Source organism: Gopherus evgoodei, chromosome 3, assembly GCF_007399415.2.
Source record: "Gopherus evgoodei ecotype Sinaloan lineage chromosome 3, rGopEvg1_v1.p, whole genome shotgun sequence".
Taxonomy (NCBI): domain Eukaryota; kingdom Metazoa; phylum Chordata; order Testudines; family Testudinidae; genus Gopherus; species Gopherus evgoodei.
This window is the reverse complement of record NC_044324.1, coordinates 196,784,682-196,810,151: the sequence shown is the minus strand read 5'-3', so window position 1 is coordinate 196,810,151 and position 25,470 is coordinate 196,784,682. Positions and strand designations below refer to the sequence as shown.

Genomic DNA, 25,470 nt, shown 5'->3' with positions numbered 1-25,470 from the left:
TTTAAAAAGTGCCCATGCAGCTTGCAGGGATTTCACTTTAGTCACTGTACTTTTTAACTTTTGTTTAACTAACCCTCTCATTTTTGTATAGTTCCCCCTTTTGAAATTAATTGCCACAGTGTTGGGCTGTTGAGATGTTCTTCCCACCACAGGGATGTTGAATGCTATTGTATTATGGTCACTATTTTCAATTGGTCCTGTTATAGTTACCTCTTGGACCAGCTCCTTCGCTCCACTCAGGACTAAATCTAGAGTTGCTTCTCCCCTTGTGCGTTCATGTACCAGCTGCTCCAAGAAGCAGTCATTTAAAATATCGATGAATTTTATCTCTGCATTTCGTCCTGAAGTGAAATGTTCCCAGTCAATATGGGGATAATTGAAATCCCCCACTATTATTGAGTTCTTAATTTTGATAGCCTCTCTAATTTCCCTTAGCATTTCATCATCACTATCACTGTCCTGGTCAGGTGGCCGATAATAGATCCCTAATGTTATATTCTTATTAGAGCATGAAATTTCTATCCATAGAGATTCTATGGAACATGTGGATTCACTTAAGATTTTTACTTCATTTGATTCTACATTGTCTTTCACATATAGTGCCACCCCCCCCCCCACGACCTATTCTGTCCTTCCGATATATTTGTACCTCGGAATGATTGTGTCCCATTGATTGCTCTCAGTCTACCAGGTTTCTGTGATGCCTATTATATCAATATCCTCCTTTATCACAAGGCACTCTAGTTCACCATATTTAGACTTCTAGCATTTGTGTACAAGCACTTTAAAAACTTGTCACTGTTTATTTGTCTGCCCTTTTCTGATGTGTCAGAATCTTTTTTATGTGAATGTTTATCATCTGATCTGGCCCTTACATTATCCTCTTCCATCCTCTGCTCCTGACTCCAACCTGGAGATTCTCTATCATTAGACTGTCCCCTAAGAGAAGTGTTTGTCCGATCCACATGCTCCTCTGCAGCAGTCGGCTTTCCTCCTTCTCCTAGTTTAAAAACTGCTCTACAACCTTTTTAATGTTTAGTGCCAGCTGTCTGGTTCCATTTTGGTTTAGGTGGAGCCCATCTCTCCTATATAGGTTCCCCCATCCCCAAAGTTTCCCGAGTTCCTAATGAATGTAAACTCCTCCTCTCTACACCATCGTCTAATCCACGCATTGAGACTCTGGAACTCTGCCTGCCTACCTGGCCCTGCACTTGGAACTAGGAGCATTTCTGAGAATGCAACCATAGAGGTCCTGGATTTCAGTCTCTTTCCTAGCAGCCTGAATTTGGCCTCCAGGACATCTCTCCTACCCTTCCCTATGTCATTGGTACCTACATGTACCACGACCACCGGCTCCTCCCCAGCGCTACACATAAGTCTGTCTAGATGCTTCGAGAGATCCACAACCTTCGCACCCGGCAGGCAAGTCACCATATGGTTCTCCTGGTCATCACAAACCCAGCTATCTACGTTTCTAATGATCAAGTCTCCCATTACTAACACCTGCCTTTTCCTAGCAACTGGAGTTCCCTCCCCCAGAGAGGTAACCTCTGTGCGAGAGGCAACCCCAGCACCATCTGGAAGGAGGGTCCCAACTATGGAAGGTTTCCCTCTGCTCCCGTTGACTGCTCTGCTTCTCTGGGCATTTCATCATCCTCAACAGCGCAGGGGCTGTCTGATCGGAGGTGGGACAATTCTACAGTGTCCCAGAAAGCCTCATCAGCATACCTCTGTGCCTCCCTTAGCTCCTCCAGTTCCGCCACCCTGGCCTCCAAAGCCCGTACATGGTCTCTGAGGGCCAGGAGCTCCTTGCACCGAATGCACACATATGCCACCCACCCACAGGGCAGGTAATCATGCATGCTGTACTCAGTGCAATAAACTGGATAGCCCCCACTCTGCAGCCATTTGTCTGTCCCCACAATAGCTTGTTCTTTAACATGAGATATTTTGGGTGGGATTTTCAAAGGCCCAAATCCTACTGAATTTCAATGAGATTTGTGTGCCTAATGTCTTTAGACTTTATTCACAATTGTTAAAATATAAAAACTGTACTAAAAGAGCAAACATGGTATGGCATGACTGACAGCATCCATGTGGCAGGACCAATACAGAGGAGTCAGTGTGAGCTCTTGAGTTAACAGGGGGTCTAGGGATGCACAGCTGATCAGATTTGTTGTGGAGTTTTTTTTGTTTGTTTGTTTAGAAGAAGGCAGATTGAATTGGTGCTGCTTACAGGTCTGGAATTATCACCGTGGGAATTATAGTAAGTTTCTGGGCTTTAAAATGCCAAGCAGGGAGGTCAGAGAAGTGACTGCCATCTGTCATCTTCCTCCTTTGGTAAGAGAGGAAGAAGAGGGATGGCAGCAGGAAGGAGAAATGGACTATGTCTCGTCAGTTGAGCAGGTGCGTACTACTTTAATAGGGTTGCCAACTTTATACTCACACAAAACTGAACACCTTTGCTCCATCCCTCCTCCAAGGCCTCTCCCGTCTGAGGCCCCGCCTCCCGCTCACTCCATCCTCCCTCCCTCTGTCACTTGTTCTCCCCACCCTCACTCACTTGCTAATTTTCATCACGCTAGCTCAGCAGGTTGGGCTGTGGGAGGAGGCTCCGGGCTGGGACTGAGGGGTTTGGAATGTGGGAGGGGGCTCTGGGCTGGGGCTGGAGTGTGAGAGTGTGTGAGAGCTCCGGATGCAGGTGCTTGATCTGGGGATGAGGGGTTCAGGGTGTATGAGGATGGTCCGGGCTGGGACAGAGGGGGTTCGGAGGGTGGGAGGGGGATCAGGTTTGGGGCAGAGTGTTCGGTTGTGGGTTGAGAACTCCAGCTAGGGATATGGGCTCTGGGGTGGGACTGGGGGGTGCAGGCTCCGGGCAATGCTTACCTCAGGCAGCTTCCAGAAGCAACAGCGTGCCCCCTCTCCAGCTCCTACATGGAGGCACTGCCAGGTGGTTCTATGTGCTGCTCTGTCCGCAAATGCCAACCCTGCAGCGCCCATTGGTTGGGGACGCTTGGGGCGAGGTTAGTGTGCGGAGCCCACTGGCTTCCCCCATGCCTAAGAGCCAAAGGGGAGACATGCTGCTGCTTCCAGGAGCTGTGTGGAGCCATGCAAGCAGGGAGCCTGTCTTAGCCACGCTATACCATCAACCGCACTTTTAACGACCCGGTGAGCAGTGGTGACCGGAGCCGCCAGGGTCCCTTTTCGACCGGGTATTTGCACAGAATTAATGTTCACCACAGAATTGTATTTTTTCCTGCAGAATTTGTGATTTTCCCCCCAGCACTCCCGCCCACTGTAAGCCCCGGCCAGCTGAGGCTCCTGCCAACAGTTGTCCTGTTGACTTTGTGACCCGTTTAGCCACCAAAACCTTAGAGAGTATGACACTGGCGCTTCAGAGCATAAACCACATCTGTAGCCGTTACAGTCTTTCGCTTGGCATGTTCAGTGTAAGTGACAGAATCACTGATCACGTTCTCCAAGAACACCTTCAGCACTCCACAGGTCTGTTTGTAGATCAACCCCGAAATACGCTTCACCCACCCGCCAAGCGACAAATGGGTGGCTTGGTTATACCCTGGATGTTATCCGGAAGCATTTTACAATGGCGCTTGGCACCTCCCTTTCCCAAGCCTTCACCACCCTTACCGCAACCAGACATGATGAAATCACACAAATGGTTGTCAGCAAGAGCCCCAGCCACCCAGGGCTGTCAGCAGGAGTGTGATTATATTGTGTTATTTTGAAAAATAAAATATGCAGAATTTTGCAGGATTTCAAAATATTGTGTGCAGAATTCCCCCCGGAGTAGTAATTGTAACCTTGTCTAAAACAGAATGCTTTTCCTAAACATTTTCTACTGTTGCTATGACCAATTCAGCTCTGATGGAAGCATTAGCGTGAACCAAGTATTGTTGACCACCTGTTAAGCTGTCTACACTAGCCCCTCCACTAGTGGAACTGAAGCACTGATGGCAACAGTTTAGCAAAAAATCCTAATGCAGAAACGGCTACAGTGTGTGTAAAACCTGTCTTGTAGTGATGTTCCAACTAGCAGTATTCTACCATTTGCAATTATTTTCTCTTCTTGAACTGTGATTTCCTTTAGTGCAGCATTCCTAGTAAGAAAACACTCCGCTTCCCCTGCCACCGCCCAAAAAACAACTTCATTAACTTACAGCTGAGATTGCTGTAAGTCATGTATACAAAATACATTAGAACAGAAACATATTTTAAGTGTTAAAAATCTTGGAAATGACCAATTAGGGTAATTTACTAAATATTCTGTTACCTCTCAGTTTATATGTTCAGTTTCTAGCTGAGCGGTGCCCATATTGAAAGAGTTAGTAAGTATGTCTTGTGGTTGTTGGAGAGTGTATGGTGGATGACTTGTCAGCATGTCATTAACTGAATGTATGAACAGTAAGAGTTGTAGAATGATTATGTAAATTAATTTGATTGGTCACTTCTGTTCTTTGAAATTGTCACATGATATGCACACCCCATCCTCCTTTGGGGGTAGGTTGGGGTTGTGATATAACCGCGGTTAGTCTTCCAGCCTGTGCCCAGGCTGAAAGCAGCATGGCCCAGGGGTCGGAGTCAATATGGCAGCTCTCGGGTACAGGGCTGTGCAGCCTAATGTCCAGAGTCAACACAGCTGCCCTTATGTTCAGGGCTGCGTGGCCTAGTGGCTGGATTCAGGGAAGTGGGCTGTCACCTAGGGGTGAGTAGTGGCTGGGGTAGGGGGACCAGGACTCTTTCTCTCCATGGGGTTCCAGCCCAGAGCCCTCTTGGAGACAGATGTGGTCGCCACCCAGTCAGCAGGGAATCCTACCGTAACATGCTGACCTTGCTCGGGTGAGAGATACCACTCTCTCTGCCCCGCCTCCCTGGGCCACTTCCTACCATGTTTCCTGAGGTAGCAGTCCATACATTGTCGGTGTCCCTGGGTTCCCTGGTGGGGATAGCACCCTGGAAGTCTGACTCCCAGCAGTTGACGAAAGGTAGCAGGTCCCCAGTCTGGTCCCAGGGTTCTCTGGCTCCCACAGTCAGTGGCTGTAACGGCTCTTGGCCAGGAGCCTCCACCAAGCATCTTCTCTCCTGGGTGGTCAGCCTAGAATGAGCTGAGCTGCTCCCTTTTATTATGAGGCAGCATATGGAGCATTCCCAGCATGGTCTGAGGGGTGGGAATTCTGCCACCCATAGTGTGGGGTTAACCCTCTCTTGCCCAGTGCAGGGTATGCACAGTCACACAGATGCATACCATAGATCGTCAGGCCCTATCCAGCCCCTAGCTTGGAGTGTACAACAGGGGTGAAGATGGTGTCATGTCAGCTGTACAGCAGCAGTAATTCCCACAGGTTATATGGCCTTATGTGTTTTGTGGGATGAAGAGCAAAAAAGGGGAGACAGGAAAGTTCATTTAATGAGCTTTCCTTCCTTGAGTATCCTCACAATTCATCACAGCTAATCTCTGTTTAGAGAAATGGTGGGCTCTGTGGCATTGCAAGCCTTTCCTGTAGAAAGGAAGTATGAGCTGCGTTTCTCGGCTTTTGCTACAGCAGCCCATAATGTGCTGTATAATGTGCTGAATTAAGTCCTAGAATATTCTGTTTTGTGAAGAAGAAAAATAATTACAAACCATTGTTACTTAAAGAACGTCAGTTATTTGGTGTTGAGAATAGAACTCCAGGAACACCAGTTATCTACAGGAAATCATCAAACCTCTCAGCTAAAGAAACTTGTCCTTTCTGTCTTGGGTGTCATTTTAATCCTGCCTACCTTACATTAGTGTGCTCAGAGTTATTATAGTGGAGTTTAAATATAATTATATTTAAAATAACTTTTTATATACCGTGCTTCTTATAATTTACCAAGTATTTAAATAATACTTGATACAGAATTTAATTAAAGCCCTTGTGTAGTACAGCCTCGAAAAGTGGCAGGGTTATAGGGCTGTGATTTTATTGAGCCATAATAGGTGAGTTTACAAGTATTCTTCACAGTTCCTGAAAAATAAGAATGTTTGAAGTTATATTTTATTTTAAATGTTTAGGATAGTTCCTTATACATTTTAATGACATTTGGCGAATGCTTGATAACACATAAACCTATAACTCTTTAACATCACAATGCTTACCTGATTGTAAGAGCCAGTTTAGCTAAATTAACATTTTCCTTCAATTTCTGCCTTTGAAAAGGCTGCACGAGAGTCCATGCTAAATTCGCACTAGTAAACTGAGATCACTGATTCCCTTTCTCTAAAATGGATAACCACAGCCTAAATTTGAATGTTATTTTTTTGTCTCCTGTTTAAGTGGGTTGACAAGTAAGTGACCATAATACATAGCTGAGCAGTATGAACTAGAGCAGTGCTTCTCAAACTATCTGATGTGGGGGACCAGCAATTTTTTTTTCCAGTGTGCCAGGAACTGGTGCCATATTATTATCCTATTGGACACTCTTATGAGGAAACTCGCCATGGACCGGCAGCCGGCACTGGTGTGCGGACCACCACTTTGAAAAGCACTGAACTAGAGCACAATTGGGTGGAAGGGAATGGAACAAGGAAATGAAAATTGCTTATCATAAGGAAAATTGTAAAACCCACATTGTATTAGTTTGGTTTTTTTTAGTTTTTAAAGAACTAGTTTAGAATCATTAGTGTTCTAGTTTTAAGAAAGCATGGAAAAATTGAATAATAGATCTGTAACTTTTTATTTTTCTCAGGTATGTTTAAATCAGTCCTCAGCAATGCACTGATTATTAACATAAATCTGCCATGAGATTTGCGGGCTTTTTGATTGGGAAGAATTGTTTAGTTTTTCAGTAAAGTTTTTGACCAGCTATACCAAGTAAGGTTGCATGATTTTTGAATGACTGAGTTAGTTCACAATCCCAGTCACTGCACATACAGAGAAAATGAAAAACTGGTTTCCAGCTATAGCAATGGTAACTTTAGATATGTTTTTTGTTGTTGTTTTTAATCCTGAGGTCAGATTAATTTATTTTTGCTACTGTGTACACTCCTAAAAGGTTTGTGCACATTTTAAAGATTCCACTACATTTAAAGATTCCACCACTTTCTAGGTCCTGAACAGTAAGCTCTTGAATGTACAGTGTTCAGCAAAAATTAGTTAGTAGCTCTGTTCATGTTCTTAAATGGCAGTAGTTAAAGTGCGGCATTTCTGACTGAAATGCTACTTCTCCTTCCTTATATTTTGCTTTATGAATATTTAACTGGTTTATAGTCCGATTGTCAGGCTAGTTCAACAGGAGGGGCAGGCAAACTTTTTGGCCTGAGGGCCACATTGGGTTTTGTAAATTGTATGGAGGGCAGTTAGGGGAGGGGGTCGTGGCCTGGCCCCCACCTCCTATCTGCCGCCCCGGGACTCCTGCCCTATCCAACCCCCCCCCGTTCCCTGACAGCCCCTCTGGGACCCCTGCCTGATCCACACACCCCTGCTCCCTGTACCCGGGTCCCCGCCGCCCCACCCAACCCCTCCTCTCATTCCTGATGGCCTCCCCAAGCCCCTGCCCCATCCAACCACCCCTTCTTCGTGTCCCCTGACTATCCCCAGAACCCCTGCCCTTGACTGCTTCCCACCCCCCCATCCAACCCTCTTCTCCTTCCTGACTGCCCCCCCCGGGACCCCAGCCCCCATTCAACCCCCTATTCCTCCTCCACCCCCTATCCACACCCCCACCCCCTGACTACCACCCCAAACTCCCCTGCCCCCTTACCATGCTGCCTGAAGCACTGGTGGCTGGCAGCGCGGCCGACTGGAGCTGGGCCATACTGCCACCGCCACCGCGCAGCACAGAGCACCAGGTCAGGCCAGGATCTGCAGCTGCGCTACCGCAGGAGGTCACAGCCCAGCTGCCCAGAGCATTGTGCCAGCGGCAAAGCGAGTGAGCTGAGGCTGTGGGGGAGGAGGGATAGCAGGGGAGGGGCCGGGGGCTAGCATCTCAGGCCAGGAGCTAGGGGAGGACGGTCCCGCAGGCCGGATATGGCCCACGGGCCGTAGTTTGCCCACCCCGGTCTATAGTTAGTGCTCTGAATTGTCAGTGGACATCGCAGGCTGTGTCTACACCACAAGCTATATAGCTGCAGTGCTGTTATAGCAACGTAATTTAGATGCTTGCTTCAGTGACAGAAAACTGTAGCACATTTTTCCTTTGCTGTAACAAATCTAACCCCTTGAAATGGCCTCTAGGTTGATGGAAGAATTCTTCTATTGGTCTAATGGTATCTATACTGAGGGTCAGGTCAGTTTAGCTATGTTTCTCAGGGGTGTGAATTTTTCACAGCCCAGGGTGACATAGCTATGGGCATGTCTACACTATGAAATTAGGTCGAAATTATTTAAGCTGACATTTAGCCTCCAATTTTACAAGTCAATGCTGCATGTCCCCACTATGCACATTCCATTGGTGGCGCACATCCTCACTAACATGGCTAGCATTGACTCAGCTATCCCATAGTTCCTGCTGCTAGTTGGAATTCTGAGTAGGCTTCAATGCTTGATGGAGCAAAAACATTTTTGTAGGTTGTTTTGGGTACATATCATCAACATCCCACGATGCACTTGCCTCCTCCCTCCCTCTGGCCCTGAAAGCAACGGCAAACAATCATTTTTGTGCCTATGCCAGGGTTACTCATGCAGACGCCACAGCACAGCAAGCATGGACCCCGCTCAGCTGTACACTGTTGTGAGCATCGCATACACCTTGCACATCATCCTGCGGTATTTGCAGAGCCTAGCCAGGAGCTGTGCGGAAGAATGTGATGCCACACTAATAGCCGTGCTGGAAGCCATGGAATGGAGCAATTCATGCATGCGGGCAGCGGCAGCTGGGCTTGATAACACAGTGGAACACCACTTCTGGGCCCGGGAAACAAGCACAGACTGGTGGAATCGCATAGTTATGCAGGTATGGGATGAGGAGCAGTGGCTGCATAACTTTCGAATGCGTAAGGCCACTTCCTTGGAACTTTGCAAATTGCTTTCCTGAGCCCTGAAGCACAAAAATACCAGAACGAGACCTGCTCTGACAGTTGAGAAGCGAGTGGCAATAGCCCTGTGGAAGCTTGCAAATCCAGATCAGTTGGGAATCAGTTTGGAGTGTGTAAATCTACCGTGGGGGCTTCTGTAATCCAAGTAGCCAGGGTAATCAATTCATTTCTGCTAAGAAGGGTAGTGGCTCTGGGAAATGTGAAGGACATAGTGGATGGCTTTGCTGCGATGGGGTTCCCTAACTGTAGTGGGGCGATAGACAGAACGCACATCCCTATCTTGGCACCAGACCACCTTGCCAAAGAGTACATGAACCGCAAGGGGTACTTCTCAATGGTATTGCAAGCGCTATTGGATCACAAGAGCCATTTCACTGACATCAATGTGGGATGGTCAGGAAAGGTACATGATGTGCGCATCTTTAGGAATTCCAGTCTCTTCAGCAAGCTGCAAGGAGAAACTTTCTTCCCACTCCAGAAAATTACTGTTGGTGATGTTGAAATGCCAATAGTTATCCTTGGAGACCCAGCCTACTCCTTGCTCTCATGGCTCATGAAGCCGTACACAGGCAGCCCGGACAGCAGTAAGGAGCAGTTCAACCATAGGCTAAGCAAGTGCAGAATGGTGGTAGAATGTGCCTTTGGATGTTTAAAGGGGTGGAGGTGCAGTTTACTCATTAGGTTAGACCTCAGCAAAAGCAATATTCCCATTGTTGCTGCTGCTTGCTGTGTGCTCCATAGTATCTGTGAAAGTAAGAGGGAAAAGTTTCTGGTGGGGTGGGAGGTTGAGGCAGATTGCCTGGCAGCCCATTTTGAGCAGCCAGACCCCAGGGCAATAAGAAGAGCATATTGAGGCACACTGCTTTGAAAACCAGTTTCATGAATGATCTAATGCTGATGTGACGGTTGTGTGTGTTGTTCCTTACCAAGCTACCCCCTTTTTTTGCATGTACTGCCCTGTAAACTAAACTCCCACCAACCACAGTGTGCAGTGAATAAAGAGCCTTTTGTCCTCAATTCATGCATTTTTATTTTGCTAACAAACACTGAACAGAGACAGCAATGAATAGCAAAGATAACCCACGTCTAAGGGCCTGATACCACAGGGGAGGAGGGGTAAGGACACGTAGCTTACTACAATTGCACTGTCTAGCAATCAGAGCTGTGGGAATGAGAGCTTTCTGCTCCATGAACCATCCCCTGGAGTTGAGTTCAAGGGATAATGGAGTTTTCTCCCCTGCATTCTAGGATGTCTGGGGAAGGAGGAAATAGAACTTGGTGAGGAGGGCAGCTGGGTCATCACTGAGTGCAGCGGGACTCTAAGGTCTAGCTGCCTTTCCTGCGCTTCAACATGTCTGTTTGCTCCCCCATAAGCCGTAGCATCTCCTCTTGCATGTTATGTTCTTGTCCCCTGCATGCTTTCCTGCCCTCTTTGTCGGTATGCATGCTCTCCGACAGTGTAAGCCTCCATGAATTCAGCTGGGCTCTGTCAGTCTTGGAGGAACACATCAAATCACAGGAGATGTCTTCCCATGTCTGCTTTTCTGCCTTCTAATGTGGGACAGCCTTTGTGCTGATGTGGACGAAGCACCCACAGACAATGTTGCAGCAGCAAGGAAAAACATACATTGCTGAAAACACTAGGTTAACTCTTGCAATGAATGAAACACCTCCCAGCAGGAAATACATTCCCTGAGGCACATGGCCACATTTTGTCTTCTAAAAGAAGCACCTGCGAGTAAGGTACAACACACGGCAGAGCCCTGGGTAGCAGATTTCGGTTTGCAGGGAGGCATGGTAAGCACACAAGAAAGGATAGGTGCTGTGTGGGCACACCCGGGGACATTTTTTGTTGGGGAAACTCTTGGCACATAAACAGGCTTTTCCGGGGAGCACTCTGCATGGTTGGACTGGCTGCCACTGTATCCCAATTGTTTAGCTCCAATTAAACATTAACCACAATTGCATTTAACCCCTGTAGTGTGATTACAAGTGTGCACTCAACAGAGGTGCCTTCCCTGCCATCATAGTCCCGCAACAGTAGGTCCTGGGAGGGGATTGGCTCCAGAGTTAGGAAAAGGTCCTGACTGTCGGGAAGAATGGATCCTCCACTTGCCTGCTGTGCATTCTCCTCCTCCTCTTCCTCGTTGTTGCCTTTGGCCGCCTGGGTCCTCTTGGAGATATCCATGGAGAGTGTTGAGGTACTGGTGGGGTCCCCACCTAGAATTGCATGCAGCTGCTCATAGAAGGGGCATGTCTGTGGCTCAGAACCAGATCGACTGTTTGCCTCCCTTGTCTTCTGGTGCACTTGTGTGAGCTCTTTTATTTTCACACAGCACTGCTGTGTGTCCGTGATGTAGCCTTTGTCCCCCCATGCCCTGTGGATTTTGGTATAGATGTCAGTGTTTCTTCTGCTGGGTCGGAGCTCTGCCTGCACAGACTCTTCTCCCCACACAGCAATCAGATCCAGTGTTTCCTGTATTCTCCATGCTGAAATGCGTTTGCGGCCCTGGGTGGGCATGGTCAGCTTTGGTGGTTGAGCTCTCCAGACTGATCAAACAGGAAATGAAATTCAAAAGTTTCTGAGGCTTTTCCTGTGTACCTGGCTGAAGTGCAGTGGAGTTGAAAGCACTGTCCAGAGTGGTCACATTGGAGCACTCCTGGAGGCCAAACCCATCGAATTACACAGTGTTGTGTCTACACTACCCATAATTTCACCCTGGAAGCTCGACTCTAGTGCTACTCCTTTTGCCAAGGTAGAGTACAGGCATCAATTTTACAAGCCCTTTAGGGCTCAGTAGTGTAGAAATGCACATTATAAATTCAAGCTAACGCAGGAAATGTTGATCTAATGCTGTAGTGTAGCCCAGGCCTAGGTCAGCTAAGTTTTAGGTATAGACCAGGCCTATGTTTGATGCAATCTCTTTTATCTTGTGCTGGAAGCGTTGCAGCAGGAAGTAGATTTAGTCTGTAGAAAAGTCTGTGTGTGAGACTAACAGTGGAGACTGAACCAGTGGGGTAAAGCCATTTTAGTCACCAGTGTTGCAGTGTGTCCATACTGTAAGGATGTTTTAGTTGCAGTTTTGGCCCAATGCCATACTTACACTGTACTACTGCCCTTTGAGTACCTATGACACAGCAAAACCAGCACAGTTTCCTGAAGCAGTAACTTCTGGGAGATCTTGAAAGCCTTCTTTAGACCTTTTCTCCCACAATTGCCCTGAGTTCTAACTCCCAGAATTCTCGCAGTACTGGCGCCATTTCCTAGCCCTCATCTTAAAGTAGACGCTGGGGTGAATTCATTGTTCTTGCCCTTTAGGGAGAGGGTTTCTGTTGGAACTTTTGGAAAGCTGTTACAAACCTACTTAAGAAAAAATCTCAAATTTCTAGAATTTACTATGAAACCATTTTGAAAATGTCTAGTTTCCAGTACTTTCAAAAGGGAAATCTGACTCTCTGTCCTAATTTGGGTTGATTTGGGTCTCTGCTGGGAAGCATTTTTACAATGCAAAGAGAGCTTCAGGGTATGGCTACACTTGAAACTCCAAAGCTCTGCTGCGGCAGCGCTTTGAAGTGCGAGTGTGGTCGCAGCACCAGCGCTGGGAGAGGGCTCTCTCAGCGCTGCACGTACTCCACATCCTGATGGGGTTTAGCTTGAAGCGCTGGGAGCCGCACTCCCCGCGCTGCGGCACTGTTTACACTGGCGCTTTACAGCGCTGTATCTTGCAGCGCTCAGGGGGTTGTTTTTTTCACACCCCGAGTGAGAAAGTTGCAGCACTGTAAAGCACCAGTGTAGCCAAGGCCTCAGTTGCTGAATGGAGATCCTGAAATAGTGATAGCTATTTCTTAAACGCCTTTGAAAATTCCTTTTTCATTTCACATAATTTTGGATTGGGAATCCTGGGAACTTGATCCATTTCCCAGCTCAGTCACAGTAAGTCTCTTTCTCTCTCAATTATGTACCAAAAAACCTGCATTCAAAAATAAAACAATGTAAAACTTTAGAGCCTACAAATCCGCTCAGTCCTAGTTCTTGTTCAGCCAAGTGCTTAGACCAACAAGTTTGTTTACATTTGCAGAAGATAATGCCCCTTTCTCACTTTCAGGTGACATTGTAAACAAGAACAGGTGTTCGCATGGCACTGTTGTAGCCAGCTGTGACATTACACTCCATATTCTTTATGGAAATATACTTATGATATAGATATAACATAACTGAGATGTACTTTTTGCAAGATGAATCATGTAAGGTATCATTGGAAAGCTTATGATTTATTGATTGTGTTTATCCAATTTGTATGCATGTATCATTTTTGTACCTGAAGCTGGGAATATTGACCATATCACTGTATTTCAAATGTGCTATTTTGGATGAGGCTTATTGAAGAAATGCATGCAAGCATAAGGATTACCTCAGGAACTGTGTGCAATAGAAACCTCTCAGAGATAGCTCTACATAATGGGACCTGTTTGACCCAGGTAACAGCAAAAAAACTTTCCAGCAAGTGGGGGGAAGATATAAAAGAGGGACACTGACACCATGAAGGACCTCACTCTCCCTAAAACAACATACCTGAAAACACCTGAGGGAAAAAAAACAAAACTGTGGGAAGTGATGGTCCCAGGCTGGAAGGATTTTTAGCATGTGTAAGAAAACCTGGAAAAGCCAAGGCAACTTGTGTCTTAAGAATCTGCCAGCCTGTTTATCACTCAGAGTGAGAATTTGCTAATTTGTATCCTACATATTTAGTGTGTTAAGATCAGTTTGTGGCTTTTGTTTATTTACCAAGGTAATCTGCTTTGTTCTGTTTGCTCTCTCTTTAACAACTTAAAATCTACCTTTTGTAGTTAATAAACTTATTTTGTTCATTATTAAACCCAGTTTATGTAATTTCTAACTGGGGGGGGGGGCAAGAAGTCATGCACATCTCTCTTCACATTGAGGAAGAGGGTGGATTTTTATGACCTTGTGCTGTGCAAATTTTCTACACGGTGCAAGACAATATTATTTTGGGGTTATCTCCCCAAAGGGGTGTGCATATGAGTGCTGGAAGAGTCCTCTCACATAGAGCTGATTTTAGTCTGTGTCTGCAGCAGTGTGTGGCTCTACCTACATTTGTAGGCTGCAAGAGGCCAGAGAGCCTAATTCAGCAAAGAAGGGAGCGGGAACCCAGGCTGCTTGAGCAGGAGAGGCTCAGTGAAATCCCAGTATATCAGGTGGCATCCCAGAAGGGGGGTCCAACCCGTCACACCAGCATCGCAAGATATTTACTTGCCTGATGTGCTAAAAATTTGTATGTCCGTTCCTGCTTCAGCTACCATTCCAGAGGACATTATCAAGCCCATGCTTATGATGGGCTTGATAATGATCCAAAACAGTGCAACCTGACACATATTCATTTTCATCATCTGAGTCAGATGCCACTAGGAGAAAGTTGATTTTCCTTTTTGGTAGTTCGGGTTCTGTAGTTTCCATATCAGAGTGTTGCTCTTCTGAGACTTCTGAAAGCATGCTCCACACCTCATCCTACTCAGATTTTGGCAGGCACTTCAAATTCTTAAACCTTGGATGGAGTGCTGTCTGTATCTTTAGAAGTCTCACATTGGTACCTTCTTTGCGTTTTGTCAAATCTGCAGTGAAAGTGTTCTTAAAATGAACAACACATGCTGGGTCATCTTCGAGACTGCTATAATGTGAAATACATGACAGAATATGGGTAAACCAGAGTGGGAGACATACAGCTTTCCCTCGAGTTCAGTCAAAATTTAATTAACACTTTTTTTAATGAGCGTCATCATCATGGAAGCATGTCCTCTGGAATGGTGGCCAAAGCATGAAGAGGCATATGAATGTTTAGCATATGAATGTTTAGCAGATCTGATGCGTACTACTTTGCAGTGCTGGCTACAAAAGTGCCATGCGAATGCCTGTTCTCACTTTCAGGTGACATCATATATAAGAAGCGAGCAGCATTATCTCGTGTAAATGTTTGTTTTAGCGATTGGCTGAACAAAAAGTAGGATTGAGTGGACTTGTGGGTGCTAAATTTTTACATTTGTTTTATTTTTGAGTGCAGTTATGTAGCAAATAAAAAAATCTACATTTGTAAGTTGTGCTTTCACGATAGAGATTGCACTGTAGTACTTCCATGAGGTGAATTGAAAATTGCAATTTCTTTTGTTAATCATTTTGACAGAGCAAATATTGTAATAAAAGTAATATAAAGTGAGCACTGTACACTTTGTATTCTGTGTTGTAATTGAAATTAATATATTTGAAAATGTAGAAAAACAAAAATAATTAAAATAAATTTCAATTGGTATTCTATTGTTTAACAGTGCAATTAAAGGTGTGATTAATCACGATTAATTTTTTTTGAGTTAATCACATGAGTTAACTGTGACTAATCGATAGCATGTTCTTGCATGTGACTTGTACTTTCATGCAGTAGATCTTTTAGGTCTAGTGGCTTGAGCATCATTCAGTTTTGAATAAGGTTGTCGGTCAAGTTAGTGTTGATGCCTGGAAGTAATGGCATATAGGAGTAGATGCGCTTTTCATTTGGATTTAAGGTTTGTTCCTCTAATGCTTTGCAGTGAAAGAAGTGCATGCTACTTTAACTGAGGTGCTACCAAAAGTTTAATATTATCTCTACTTCAATTAGAAGAGGGTAAGAGAGGTTCCCCCCGAGGTGCCACTGGGAACTGGGGTACCACTGAGTCCTCCTGACCTCCCAGCCTAGGCTCCCTTTACACTGTGCTACTATGACCATCCTGCACTTTCATCAGCACACATACAGGTAGGGACACACCCAGCTGCAGTTTCATGCAGATGCTGTAATGAGCCCTGCATGGGAAGGCTCTAGCTAGAAAACTTCCCAGTTATTCAGGCACACACCCCCTCTGGAGTGTAAACCCCAAATTATAATGTCTTGCACTGCAAAGGGAACCATATGGCATAAGCTCATGAAATTCGCTCCCTCTGTGTGGAGAGGAATACACAACAGCTTTCTGCCCTAAGTTGTGACTCTTACACACTAGTTTTAGACAAAGCAAAAACAAGTTTATTAACTACAAAAGTTAGATATTAGTAATTATAAGGGATAGCAAATAGATCAAAGCAGATTACCTATTAAATAAACAAATACTACATAGATTGGATATGAATAGCAAATTCTCACCCTAAGTGATGGCACAAGCAGGCTGCAGATTCTTAAGGGGCAAGCTGCACTTGCTTACAGCTTAGAAATCCCAGGTGTTCCATTCACAGGCTAAAAATCTCTTCAGCTTGGGTCCAGCACTTCCCCCATTTCAGTCTTTGTTCCTCAGGTGTTTCCAGGAGTCTCTTTGGGTGGGGAGTCAGTGAAGAACCAAGATGATGTCACTCCCTTGCCTTATACAGGGCTGCCCAGAGTGGGGGGCAACTGGGGCAATTTGCCCCAGGTCTCGGACCCCGCAAAGGCCTCGCAAACCCTGGCCCGGCGGCAGTCTGGGTCTTCGGTGTCAGGGGGCCCTTCAGTGCTGCTGAAGATGTGGAGCGACTCAAGGGCCCGCTGCCGCCGAAATGCCACCGAAGACCCAGACAGCCACTGGGTGAGTACAAGCGCTGCAGCTCCCCCGCTTTGCCACAGGTCCCCTGGATCCTCTGAGCGGCCCTTGTCTTATATAGCTTTTGTTTCAAAGCTTAGTTCCCACGCCAGCCAGTGGAAAAATATTAATATCCAAAGGTGGAGTCTGGCACGAGGTGACCTGGTCACATGTCCCTGTAGTATCACAGCTGCCATCACTCTGATGCTGTTTGTGGTGTCCTCAGAGAGGGCCCCTCCCTCCAGGAGATAAGCTTCTTCTACGAGCTATTGTTTTCTCCTAATGGCTCATTAACCTGATTAGGCCGTTCACAGCCAGCCATCTAGACTGAGAGCCTTTTGCCTTGTGGGCATTCTCCAAGTGTAAATACATTTGAAATACAGATACATAGTCAATATTTCTAACTTCAAATACAAAAATGATACATGCATACAAATAGGATAATCATATTCAGTAAATCATAACCTTTTCAATGATATCTCAAAAGATATCTTGCATAAAATGCATCATAATATGCCATAATCATATCATAATAATATCTCTACGAGGAATATGAGGTGTAGTGTCACAGAAGGGAATTTTCTTGTTAGTTTTCCTCCGTAGTTTGTGCTTCTGAAATTCCTATTGCATGCAGTATAATTGGAGCATGGTAAGTATAGGGCTTTCCTTGGGGTTTTACCCCAATTGAGGTATCTGATTATTATGGCTGGGCTCTAGAGTTGGCACTCACAGAGTATGCTGGACCTATGTACTTCCACTCAAAACATACTGCAGGTTTTCTCCACAGACAGTCATGCATGGCTATGTAACATAAACATTTCCACCCTGCTTCTCTAAAATAAGGGCAGTCAAGTGACTATGCTTGTCCTTCAGGCAACATGCAAATTTCTTTGTTGATACGACTTCGCATATCTCATCATTAAGGTTAAGTTTTTATCACAGATCTTTTTAGTAAAAGTCATGGACAGGTCGTGGGCAATAATAAAAAATTAATGGAAGAGTGACCTGTCCGTAACTTTTACTAAAAATACCCAAGACAAAAAGGGTAGGCTGGGCAGCTGCCTTGGTGGGGATCTGCCAACAGCAGGGAGCGGTGGGGGTTCCTCTTGCCGCCCGCGGTGGCTGGGAGCTCCGTGGATCTCCCCTGCCGCCTGCAGTGCATGGGGCGGCCATGAGCAGCGGGTATTCACCCTGCGGTGGGGAGCAGTGCAGCTGTGAGCAGTGGGAATTCCCCTGCTGCGGGGTTTCCTTTGCTGCCTGCAGCGGCCAGGAACGGCGGATCCCCCCTGCTGCCCATGTTGCAGGGAGCGGTGGGGGGGCTCCCCACTCCAACCGCAGTGGCCAGGAGCTGCGGGGGGTACCTTGCAGCTTTCTGCCTCTGTAGGCAGCTCCCAGCCAACCAGCGCAGGCTGAAGTTGTGGAGGTCCCTTGCCACCTGCAGAGGCAGAAAGAATATGGAGCGTAATGTCACAGCTGGCTACAACATAGGTTGCGATTGAAGGTATGTCTTCACTACCTGCCATATTGGCTGGTAGCAATCGATTGCTTGGGGATCGATATATCGCGTCTCATCTAGACGCGATATATCGATCCTCGAATGCGCTTATATCAATTCCGTAACTCCACCAACCCGAACAGAGTTGCGGAATCGACAGGGGGAGCCGCAGACATCGATCCCGCGCCATGAGGACGGAGAGTAATTCGATCTTAAATACTTTGACTTCAGAAACCATGTCTGATGGGTGCATCAAAACACTGATTCACTGGACATGATCCCATCTGTAGTGTAGAGTGGCCCTAAGATCACAACTTCACCTGCAGTTTAAGTCCTAAGGGGAGAAATAAAAACATTTATAAGGAGGGTTAATTTGTAATATAATAATGTAATTAAACTGTTAATGGGAGAACTGAACATATTAGAGACCACTTATTCAGTGCTTCTCTCATTTTGTTGTGCAGGCCCACTTTACAGAAGGTGATCTCAATATAGCCACTCCTGTTGTATCTAGTAAGGTATAGCAATTTCCAAATAGTTAGCATAAGTTCAGTAATGAGGACTCAGTCACAAACCAATGGGAGTTTAACACCTGGTTGAAACAATTTCACAAAGGTTCAGACAGAGCTGCCCAGAGGATTCAGGGGGCCCGGGGCAAAGCAATTTCAGGGACCCCTTCCATTAAAAAAAGTTGCAATACTATAGAATATTATATTCTCATGGGGGCCCCTAGGGGCCTGGGGCAAATTGCCCCACTTGCCTCCCCCCACCATCAGCAGCCTTGGGTTCAGATGGCCCCAGGACTTTGATAGCTGTACCCCAACACATTTATAAATATATTATAGTTAAGGCTGTGTGTCTGTCATGGAAGGCATGACTTCTGCAGCTGCCGGTGTGGCTGGCTCTGAGGCTGCCTGAGCAGATTAGGCAGCTCCTGGGCCAGCCGCACCAGCTGCTGCTGGGGCAGTTTGGGGATGGAAGGGGGATCAGGGCTGGGGCAGGGGGTTGGGATGCGGGGTGACGCTTACCATGGGGAAGACCGGGAGAGACTCCTCGGAAGCGGCCGGCATGTCCCTTCAGCTCCTAGGTGGAGGGGCCAGGGGCCTCTGTGCGCTGCCTCCGCCAAGAGGTGCCACCCCCCCCCCGCAGCTTTCATTGGCTACAGTTCTCTGCCAATGAGAGCTACGGAGCTGGAGATTGTGGCAGGGGCAACTGTAGGGACACAGGGAGCCGCTGTGTTGTGTCCCACCCCCCGCACCAGTGAGGGTCCCGGGCTGTACATCACTGCCCGCGGCACCCCCCAAACCACCCCTCCAGAGCACCTGCAGTTCTCCCAGCCCAAGTTTTAGTTACAGATCTATAGTACAAGTCATGGACAGGTCACGGACTGTAAGGTGGATAGAAAACTGGCTAGATCATCGGGCTCAGCAAGTAGTGATCAATGGCTCCATGTCTAGCTGACAGCCGGTATCAAGTGGAGCACCCCAAGGGTTGGGCCTGGAGCTGGTTTTGTTCAATATCTTCATTAATGATCTGGAGGATGGCATGGACTGCACTCTCAGCAAGTTTGCAGATGACACTAATCTGGGAGAAGTGGTAGATATGCTGGAGGGTAGGGACAGGATACAGAGGGACCTAGAAAAATTAGAGGACTGGGCCAAAAGAAATCTGATGAGGTTCAACAAGGACAAGTGCAGAGTCCTGCACTTAGGACGGAAAAATACCATGCACTGCTACAGACTAGGGACCAAATGGCTAGGCAGCAGTTCTGCAGAAAAGGACCTAGGGGTTACAGTGGACAAGAAGTTGGATATGAGTCAACAGTGTGCCCTTGTTGCGAAGAAGGCTAACAGCATTTTGGGCTGTACAAATAGGGGCATTGCCAGCAGATCGAGGGATGTGATCATTCCTCTCTATTTGACATTGTTGAGGCCTCATCTGGAGTACTGAGTCCAGTTTTGAGCCCCACATTACAATAAGGATGTGGAAAAATTGGAAAGAGTCCAGTGGAGGGCATCAAAAATGATTAGGGGGCTGGAACCCAGGATTTATGAGGCTAGGCTGAGGGAACTGGGATTATTTAGTCTGCAGAAGAGAAGAATGAGGGGGGATTTGATAGTTGCTTTCAGCTACGTGAAAGGGGGTTCCAGAGAGGATGGATCTAGACCAGTGTTTCCCAAACTGGGGTTTGTGAACCTCTGAGGGTTCACGAAATGTTACAGGGGGTTCTCAGGGAAAAATTCCCTAATAGCGGACAGAGCTGTCCCTAGGGACCCGGGGGACCATGGGACCAGAAGCCTGGAGCCCCTAGATTTCCAAGAGCTAAGCAGATCTATCACACTGAGGAGACTTAACCTTCAAGACTCCTTGTAAGAAATGGAAAGGGAGGTGGATATTTTTTGCTGTTTTTAAAATTAAATAGGCAACTAGTATTGTTTTAAAAATTATTATGAAGAACAAGTTAAAGCTTTATTGTCACGTGTGTTGTTTGCTGGACTGCTCAAGACCTGAATGCTTGTGTAGGAGGAACTCTTTGAGTTGGCTTCTTAAATACCTTCATGCTGTTTCACATCTGATACTCTTTGATGAAACACAGGAGCCTTGTTTTATAACAGGTTTATGCAAAGCGATACAAGCTATGAAAGTGAGATCTTGGAAAAGTGTTGCTGTTTTCATAATGCAATAAAAATACTGTAATGATAATTGATAATACATAGTGTGAAATAAGCATGTCACAAAACCAAATTTTATATTTCCAAGATCATTGCTTTTATAATTTGTACTCAGGTAAAGGAGAAAATCCCTGGAAATATTCATTTTTAAGAGGGGGTTCACGAGACTTGACACTTTAGTGAAAGGGGTTTACAGGTTGTTAAAGTCTGGGAACCACTGATCTAGACTGTTCTCAGTGGTACCAGATGACAGAACAAGGAGTAATGGTCTCAAGTTGGAGTGGGGAAGGTTTAGGTTGGATATTAGGAAAAACTTTTTCACTAGGAGGGTGGTGAAGCACTGGAATGGGTTACCCAGGGAGGTGGTGGAATCTCCTTCCTTAGAGGTTTTTAAGGTCAGGCTTGACAAAACCCTGGCTGGGATGATTTAGTTGGGAATTGGTCCTGCTTTGAGTAGGGGGTTATACTAGATGACCTCCTGAGATTCCTTGCAACACTGATATTCTATGATTCTGTGGGCTGTGAATTTTTGTTTACTGCCTGTGACCTGTCCATGATTTTTACTAAAAATACCCATGACTAAAATGTTGCCTTAACTATAGTGACTGAGCAGGATAGAGGAAATACAATGCTGAATTTCCTTTGATTTTGTTGGCTTAGTGGCTGCAGTTGGATAAGATTTTTGAGTCTTACATTGATTTATAATTGTTTTCTTTGTTATAGACAAGTAAAATTAAATGGGTCCAGTAACTGGAATGACTCCAGATAAGAAAGCTGAAGCACCCGGAACAGAAAAGGCTGCAGGATTAAGACAGATTTACAGAATGGGAAGCTTGCCTGAAGCAGTTGATGCTGCTAGGCCGAAGGCCACTTTAGTGGACAGTGAATCAGCAGATGATGAGCTCACAAATTTGAACTGGCTTCATGAAAGTACTAATCTTCTAACATACTTCAGTCTTGGAAGTGAGGGTCTTCCAATTGTTAGTCCTATATATGACATTGAGGGTGATAACGTGCCATCTTTCTCACCATCCTGCTACCAGAATCTGGAAAAAAAATCAGCCACTTCCAAACCTCCTTATTCCTTTAGCCTTCTCATTTACATGGCTATTGAACATTCTCCTAATAAAAGTTTGCCAGTCAAAGAAATCTACAGCTGGATTCTGGAACGCTTCCCATACTTTGCCACAGCACCCACAGGGTGGAAGAACTCTGTTCGACACAATCTTTCCTTGAATAAATGTTTCCAAAAGGTGGAGAGAAGCCATGGCAAGGTGAGATGTATGGAAAAAATGTTTTTAACAAATATAAAGTGTATTGGGAAATGAAAAAGGCTCTTTTGTTTGTTTTTAAGGAATTTTTGGGGGGGTGTATTGGACTAACATTAGATATACTGGTATATTGAAATAATATTTTACATTTATAGCACTTCTTTTGGCAACTCCAAATGCAACTTGGAAATGCCACTTGTCATAAGGTGCATGTATTTTATTTCATACAGTATTTTTATTTAGCAGTGTCATAAGCAAAGCTGGCAGTGACAGCTGTAGTTAAAGTTGCCTAGCACTTTCCTTAGAAGGCCCTGTGTTCAGTTGCCTATAACTTTGCCTAACAAGTTTGGGCTGAAATTTCAGGCTCAGGGTGTTCATTTGTTTGTTTTCAATTTCAACCAAAGTAGCTCAGTTGTTTCTGAAAACTAGGTTTGGAAAAAAAAATGCTTTGCCTATGTCAAAAAATTCTTGAAATTCTCATGCTTCCAGGCTTTGGAATCTTTTAACTGGCGAGGGGGCTCCCTTGGTGCTGGAGAGATGTGTTTTGCTGTCCTTGTGAAAATCTACTCAGACATAGCTGAGTTATAAGCCCCTGAAAAAAAAATCACTTGTTTGCACATGCTTAGTTGGGGATTATTAGAGTATGGCAGCTAAAATCCATAAAGATTCTGTTTACGTGAGCATGGACCATCTTAGGAGCTAGGCAGGAGTTTCCTGCAATTGATGCTCTCAGGAATGAGGGACTACTATGGTAACAGGTACCAGTACTGAGAGCAGGAATGTTATTTATTTTATCTTCTCCATGCTCTTCTTGCTGACATTCCAGCAGCATGGAGGAAACTGAGGAAGCAGCCTATCTGACATAGAGGGGTGAGGAGCAGAGAGAGGAACCAGAGGCAGGCTGGGAAAAGAGGACAGAGCCTGGCAGGAGGAGTAACAGTGGAAAGTTAGCAGGCACAAGAGCCAAGGGTTTAGGAGCAAAGCCTACAGGAACAGAATGAGACAAGACACAAGAGTCTGTGACTACTAGACTGCATGTCCTCCGGAACCTGGAAATAGAACCTAGGATTCCTTATTCTCAACATTCTTCTGCTATCTAGCAAATAGCTGTGAAACTCAAGGTAATGTGTGTACAGGCAAGTCGCATTTTTAATGCATTTAACATGCGTGAATTCAGCTTTGCACAGTTGGCAAAAACAGGAGAAAAAAGAAAAATAGCAATATAAAAACTACATCTGTAGTGTGGGCGATTCCGCCCACCATTCAACTCAATGAGTGTTTCACTATATGCGGTTTTCGCTTTACGCGCTAACTGTGGAATGGAACCCCCGCATAAGATGAGGCTTGCCAGTATTACATCCTTGTCTATTGCTACCATTCTACTCCATTAGTGTGGCTTCACATGATAGAATTTCTGGAGTCAGAGGTCCTGTGGGGAAAAAAGGGAGCTAAATTAAGGTTTCCCAGTCAACCTTAATTCCGGCATTTCTTAATTTGTCAGTGATTGACTTTGCAACCTTATCATTATTTTAACATAGCTTTCTTTATATGTAATCATATGATTTACTAACATTCATTTTCAGATAAAACGTCTCTGCTCAAGTTAGTTTGCCTGTATTCTTTGTTCTATGCTTTTATTTCTCTCAAGTTTCATTTATTTTAATATCTGCATCATTTTCTCCTTGTTCAAGTGGAACACTAAGAAATATTTCAGGTTGCTTTAGGAAAAGTGCTTTATCTTCTCTTGAAAAAGAAGTATAGGCACTCGGATTCCCTGCACTCAGTTTCAGTGCAGTCTTAAATCATAAAGTGAAAATTAGTAAAGATTCAATATTTTCTTACTGTTAATACTAATAGAAACTCTCTGCCCCCTAATTGAAGATGCTGTCATTTTAATAAAAAAATTAAAAATTCCTGAATGAACACATTTTTTTTATAGAAGGCAAATCAAAACATAATTGCCATTTACACTAGGAATAGTGTCAAATAATCTAATGCACAGTACAGTAAGTAAAGGTCCACTTTTCTTTATTTTTTGAAGAAAGGCAGTAGGAGAGAAGGCATTATTCAGAAAAATGTCTGTCCTGAGCCATGTGACCAGTGATTTTGTTCCACAGAGAGCCAGCTCTTGAGTAGAGAATTATCCTCTATTTACTAGACCACCCTGGGTTCTCAAACTTCATTGCACCCCGAGCCCCTTCTGACAACAACAATTACTACATGACCCCAGGAGGGGAGATCAAAGCCTGAGACCGCCTGAGCCCTGCTGTCCCAGGTTGGGGGGGCCAAAGCCAAAGCCTGAGCACACAACCCTGGATGGGGGCGGGCAGGGGCAAAGCCGATGGCTTCAGCCTCTGGCAGGGGACCTGTAATCTGAGCTCTGCTGCCCAGGACTGAAGCCCTCAGGCTTAAGCTTTGGCCTCGGGCTGCTGGGGCTCATGCTTTGGTTTTGGCCCTGGGCCCCAGCAAGTCTAAGCCAGTCCTGGTGACCCCATTAAAACAGGGTCGCAACCCACTTTGGGGTCCCAACCCATAGTTTGAGAACTGCTGTACTAGACAACAGTAGTCTGTCACAGAATTCACAATGTTGAAATCCACATTGTGACAAACTATCTGGCATGACTGACAATCTCTGCTTGGAAAAGGCCTGTATTTGAATAAGTAGTGATGCTTCAGACAAGTACTGAAGTATGTTGAAGGAGCTGTATTGCATGAAGAAGCCAGAACATCATCTGCTCCCACTATGCCTGAATTTAATTAAAGTAGTCTTTCACTTTCACAATTGTCCGACCCTAATGCGGGTTCGGGTGAATTTTTAATCGAGAGAGGAAAATTAAAACCAAACAAATGGAAACTTCATAACACTACGAGGCCATTTATTAACAGGGAGAAAATCACAACTTGAGCTGGGGAGAAGCACTTTTACCAACTAGCAGTATTATAAGAACAATAACTTTTACACAGCTTGAAACAGTCTATTTATATCCATTAACAAGGAATCTAATAGTTTAAAACTAACTGCTCCCTAAGAATTAAAATAAATACACCAAATTAAACGAACTGTGCGCACATTAACCAAATACTATAAAATACACCAACTAGCTACAATAGCTATTAATACAACAATTCAGCTCTCATATACTGTATATACACAACTTTACGCCAAATAACAATATATACAGTTCTGTACCAAATAAGGGAGGGAAAAAAGAGACGAGGCTAAGCAAAGCACAGAGTATTTACAGAAAATTAGAATGCAAGTACCGTATTCCAGACGCAGCTGACCAGCAGTACAGACACCAGAAGCATGACGAATTAGTAGAAGGTAATTTGGAAAAAATAAATGTCACGTCCCGAGCCAGCTATATCCGGAGGAGACCCCTGGCTGAAGGGTTGATCAGATCCTTCGGTCAGGGTGTGGATACTCCT

At 45.3% G+C, this 25,470-nt stretch overlaps 1 protein-coding gene and 1 pseudogene across 6 annotated transcripts in view; one reads left to right on the top strand and one right to left on the bottom strand.

Moving 5' to 3' along the window:
- FOXN2 (forkhead box N2) overlaps window positions 1-25,470 on the top strand; it is a 120,780-nt gene that overhangs the window by 23,468 nt on the left and 71,842 nt on the right. For all 6 annotated transcript variants that reach the window (XM_030557754.1, XM_030557755.1, XM_030557750.1 and 3 more), the window contains one exon: window positions 21,494-22,044. In XM_030557754.1, the coding sequence (XP_030413614.1) occupies window positions 21,508-22,044 (537 nt within the window). In that variant the 5' untranslated portion in view covers window positions 21,494-21,507. The remainder of the gene's footprint in view (window positions 1-21,493; window positions 22,045-25,470) is intronic.
- On the bottom strand, window positions 3,372-3,661 carry LOC115649137 (annotated as a pseudogene).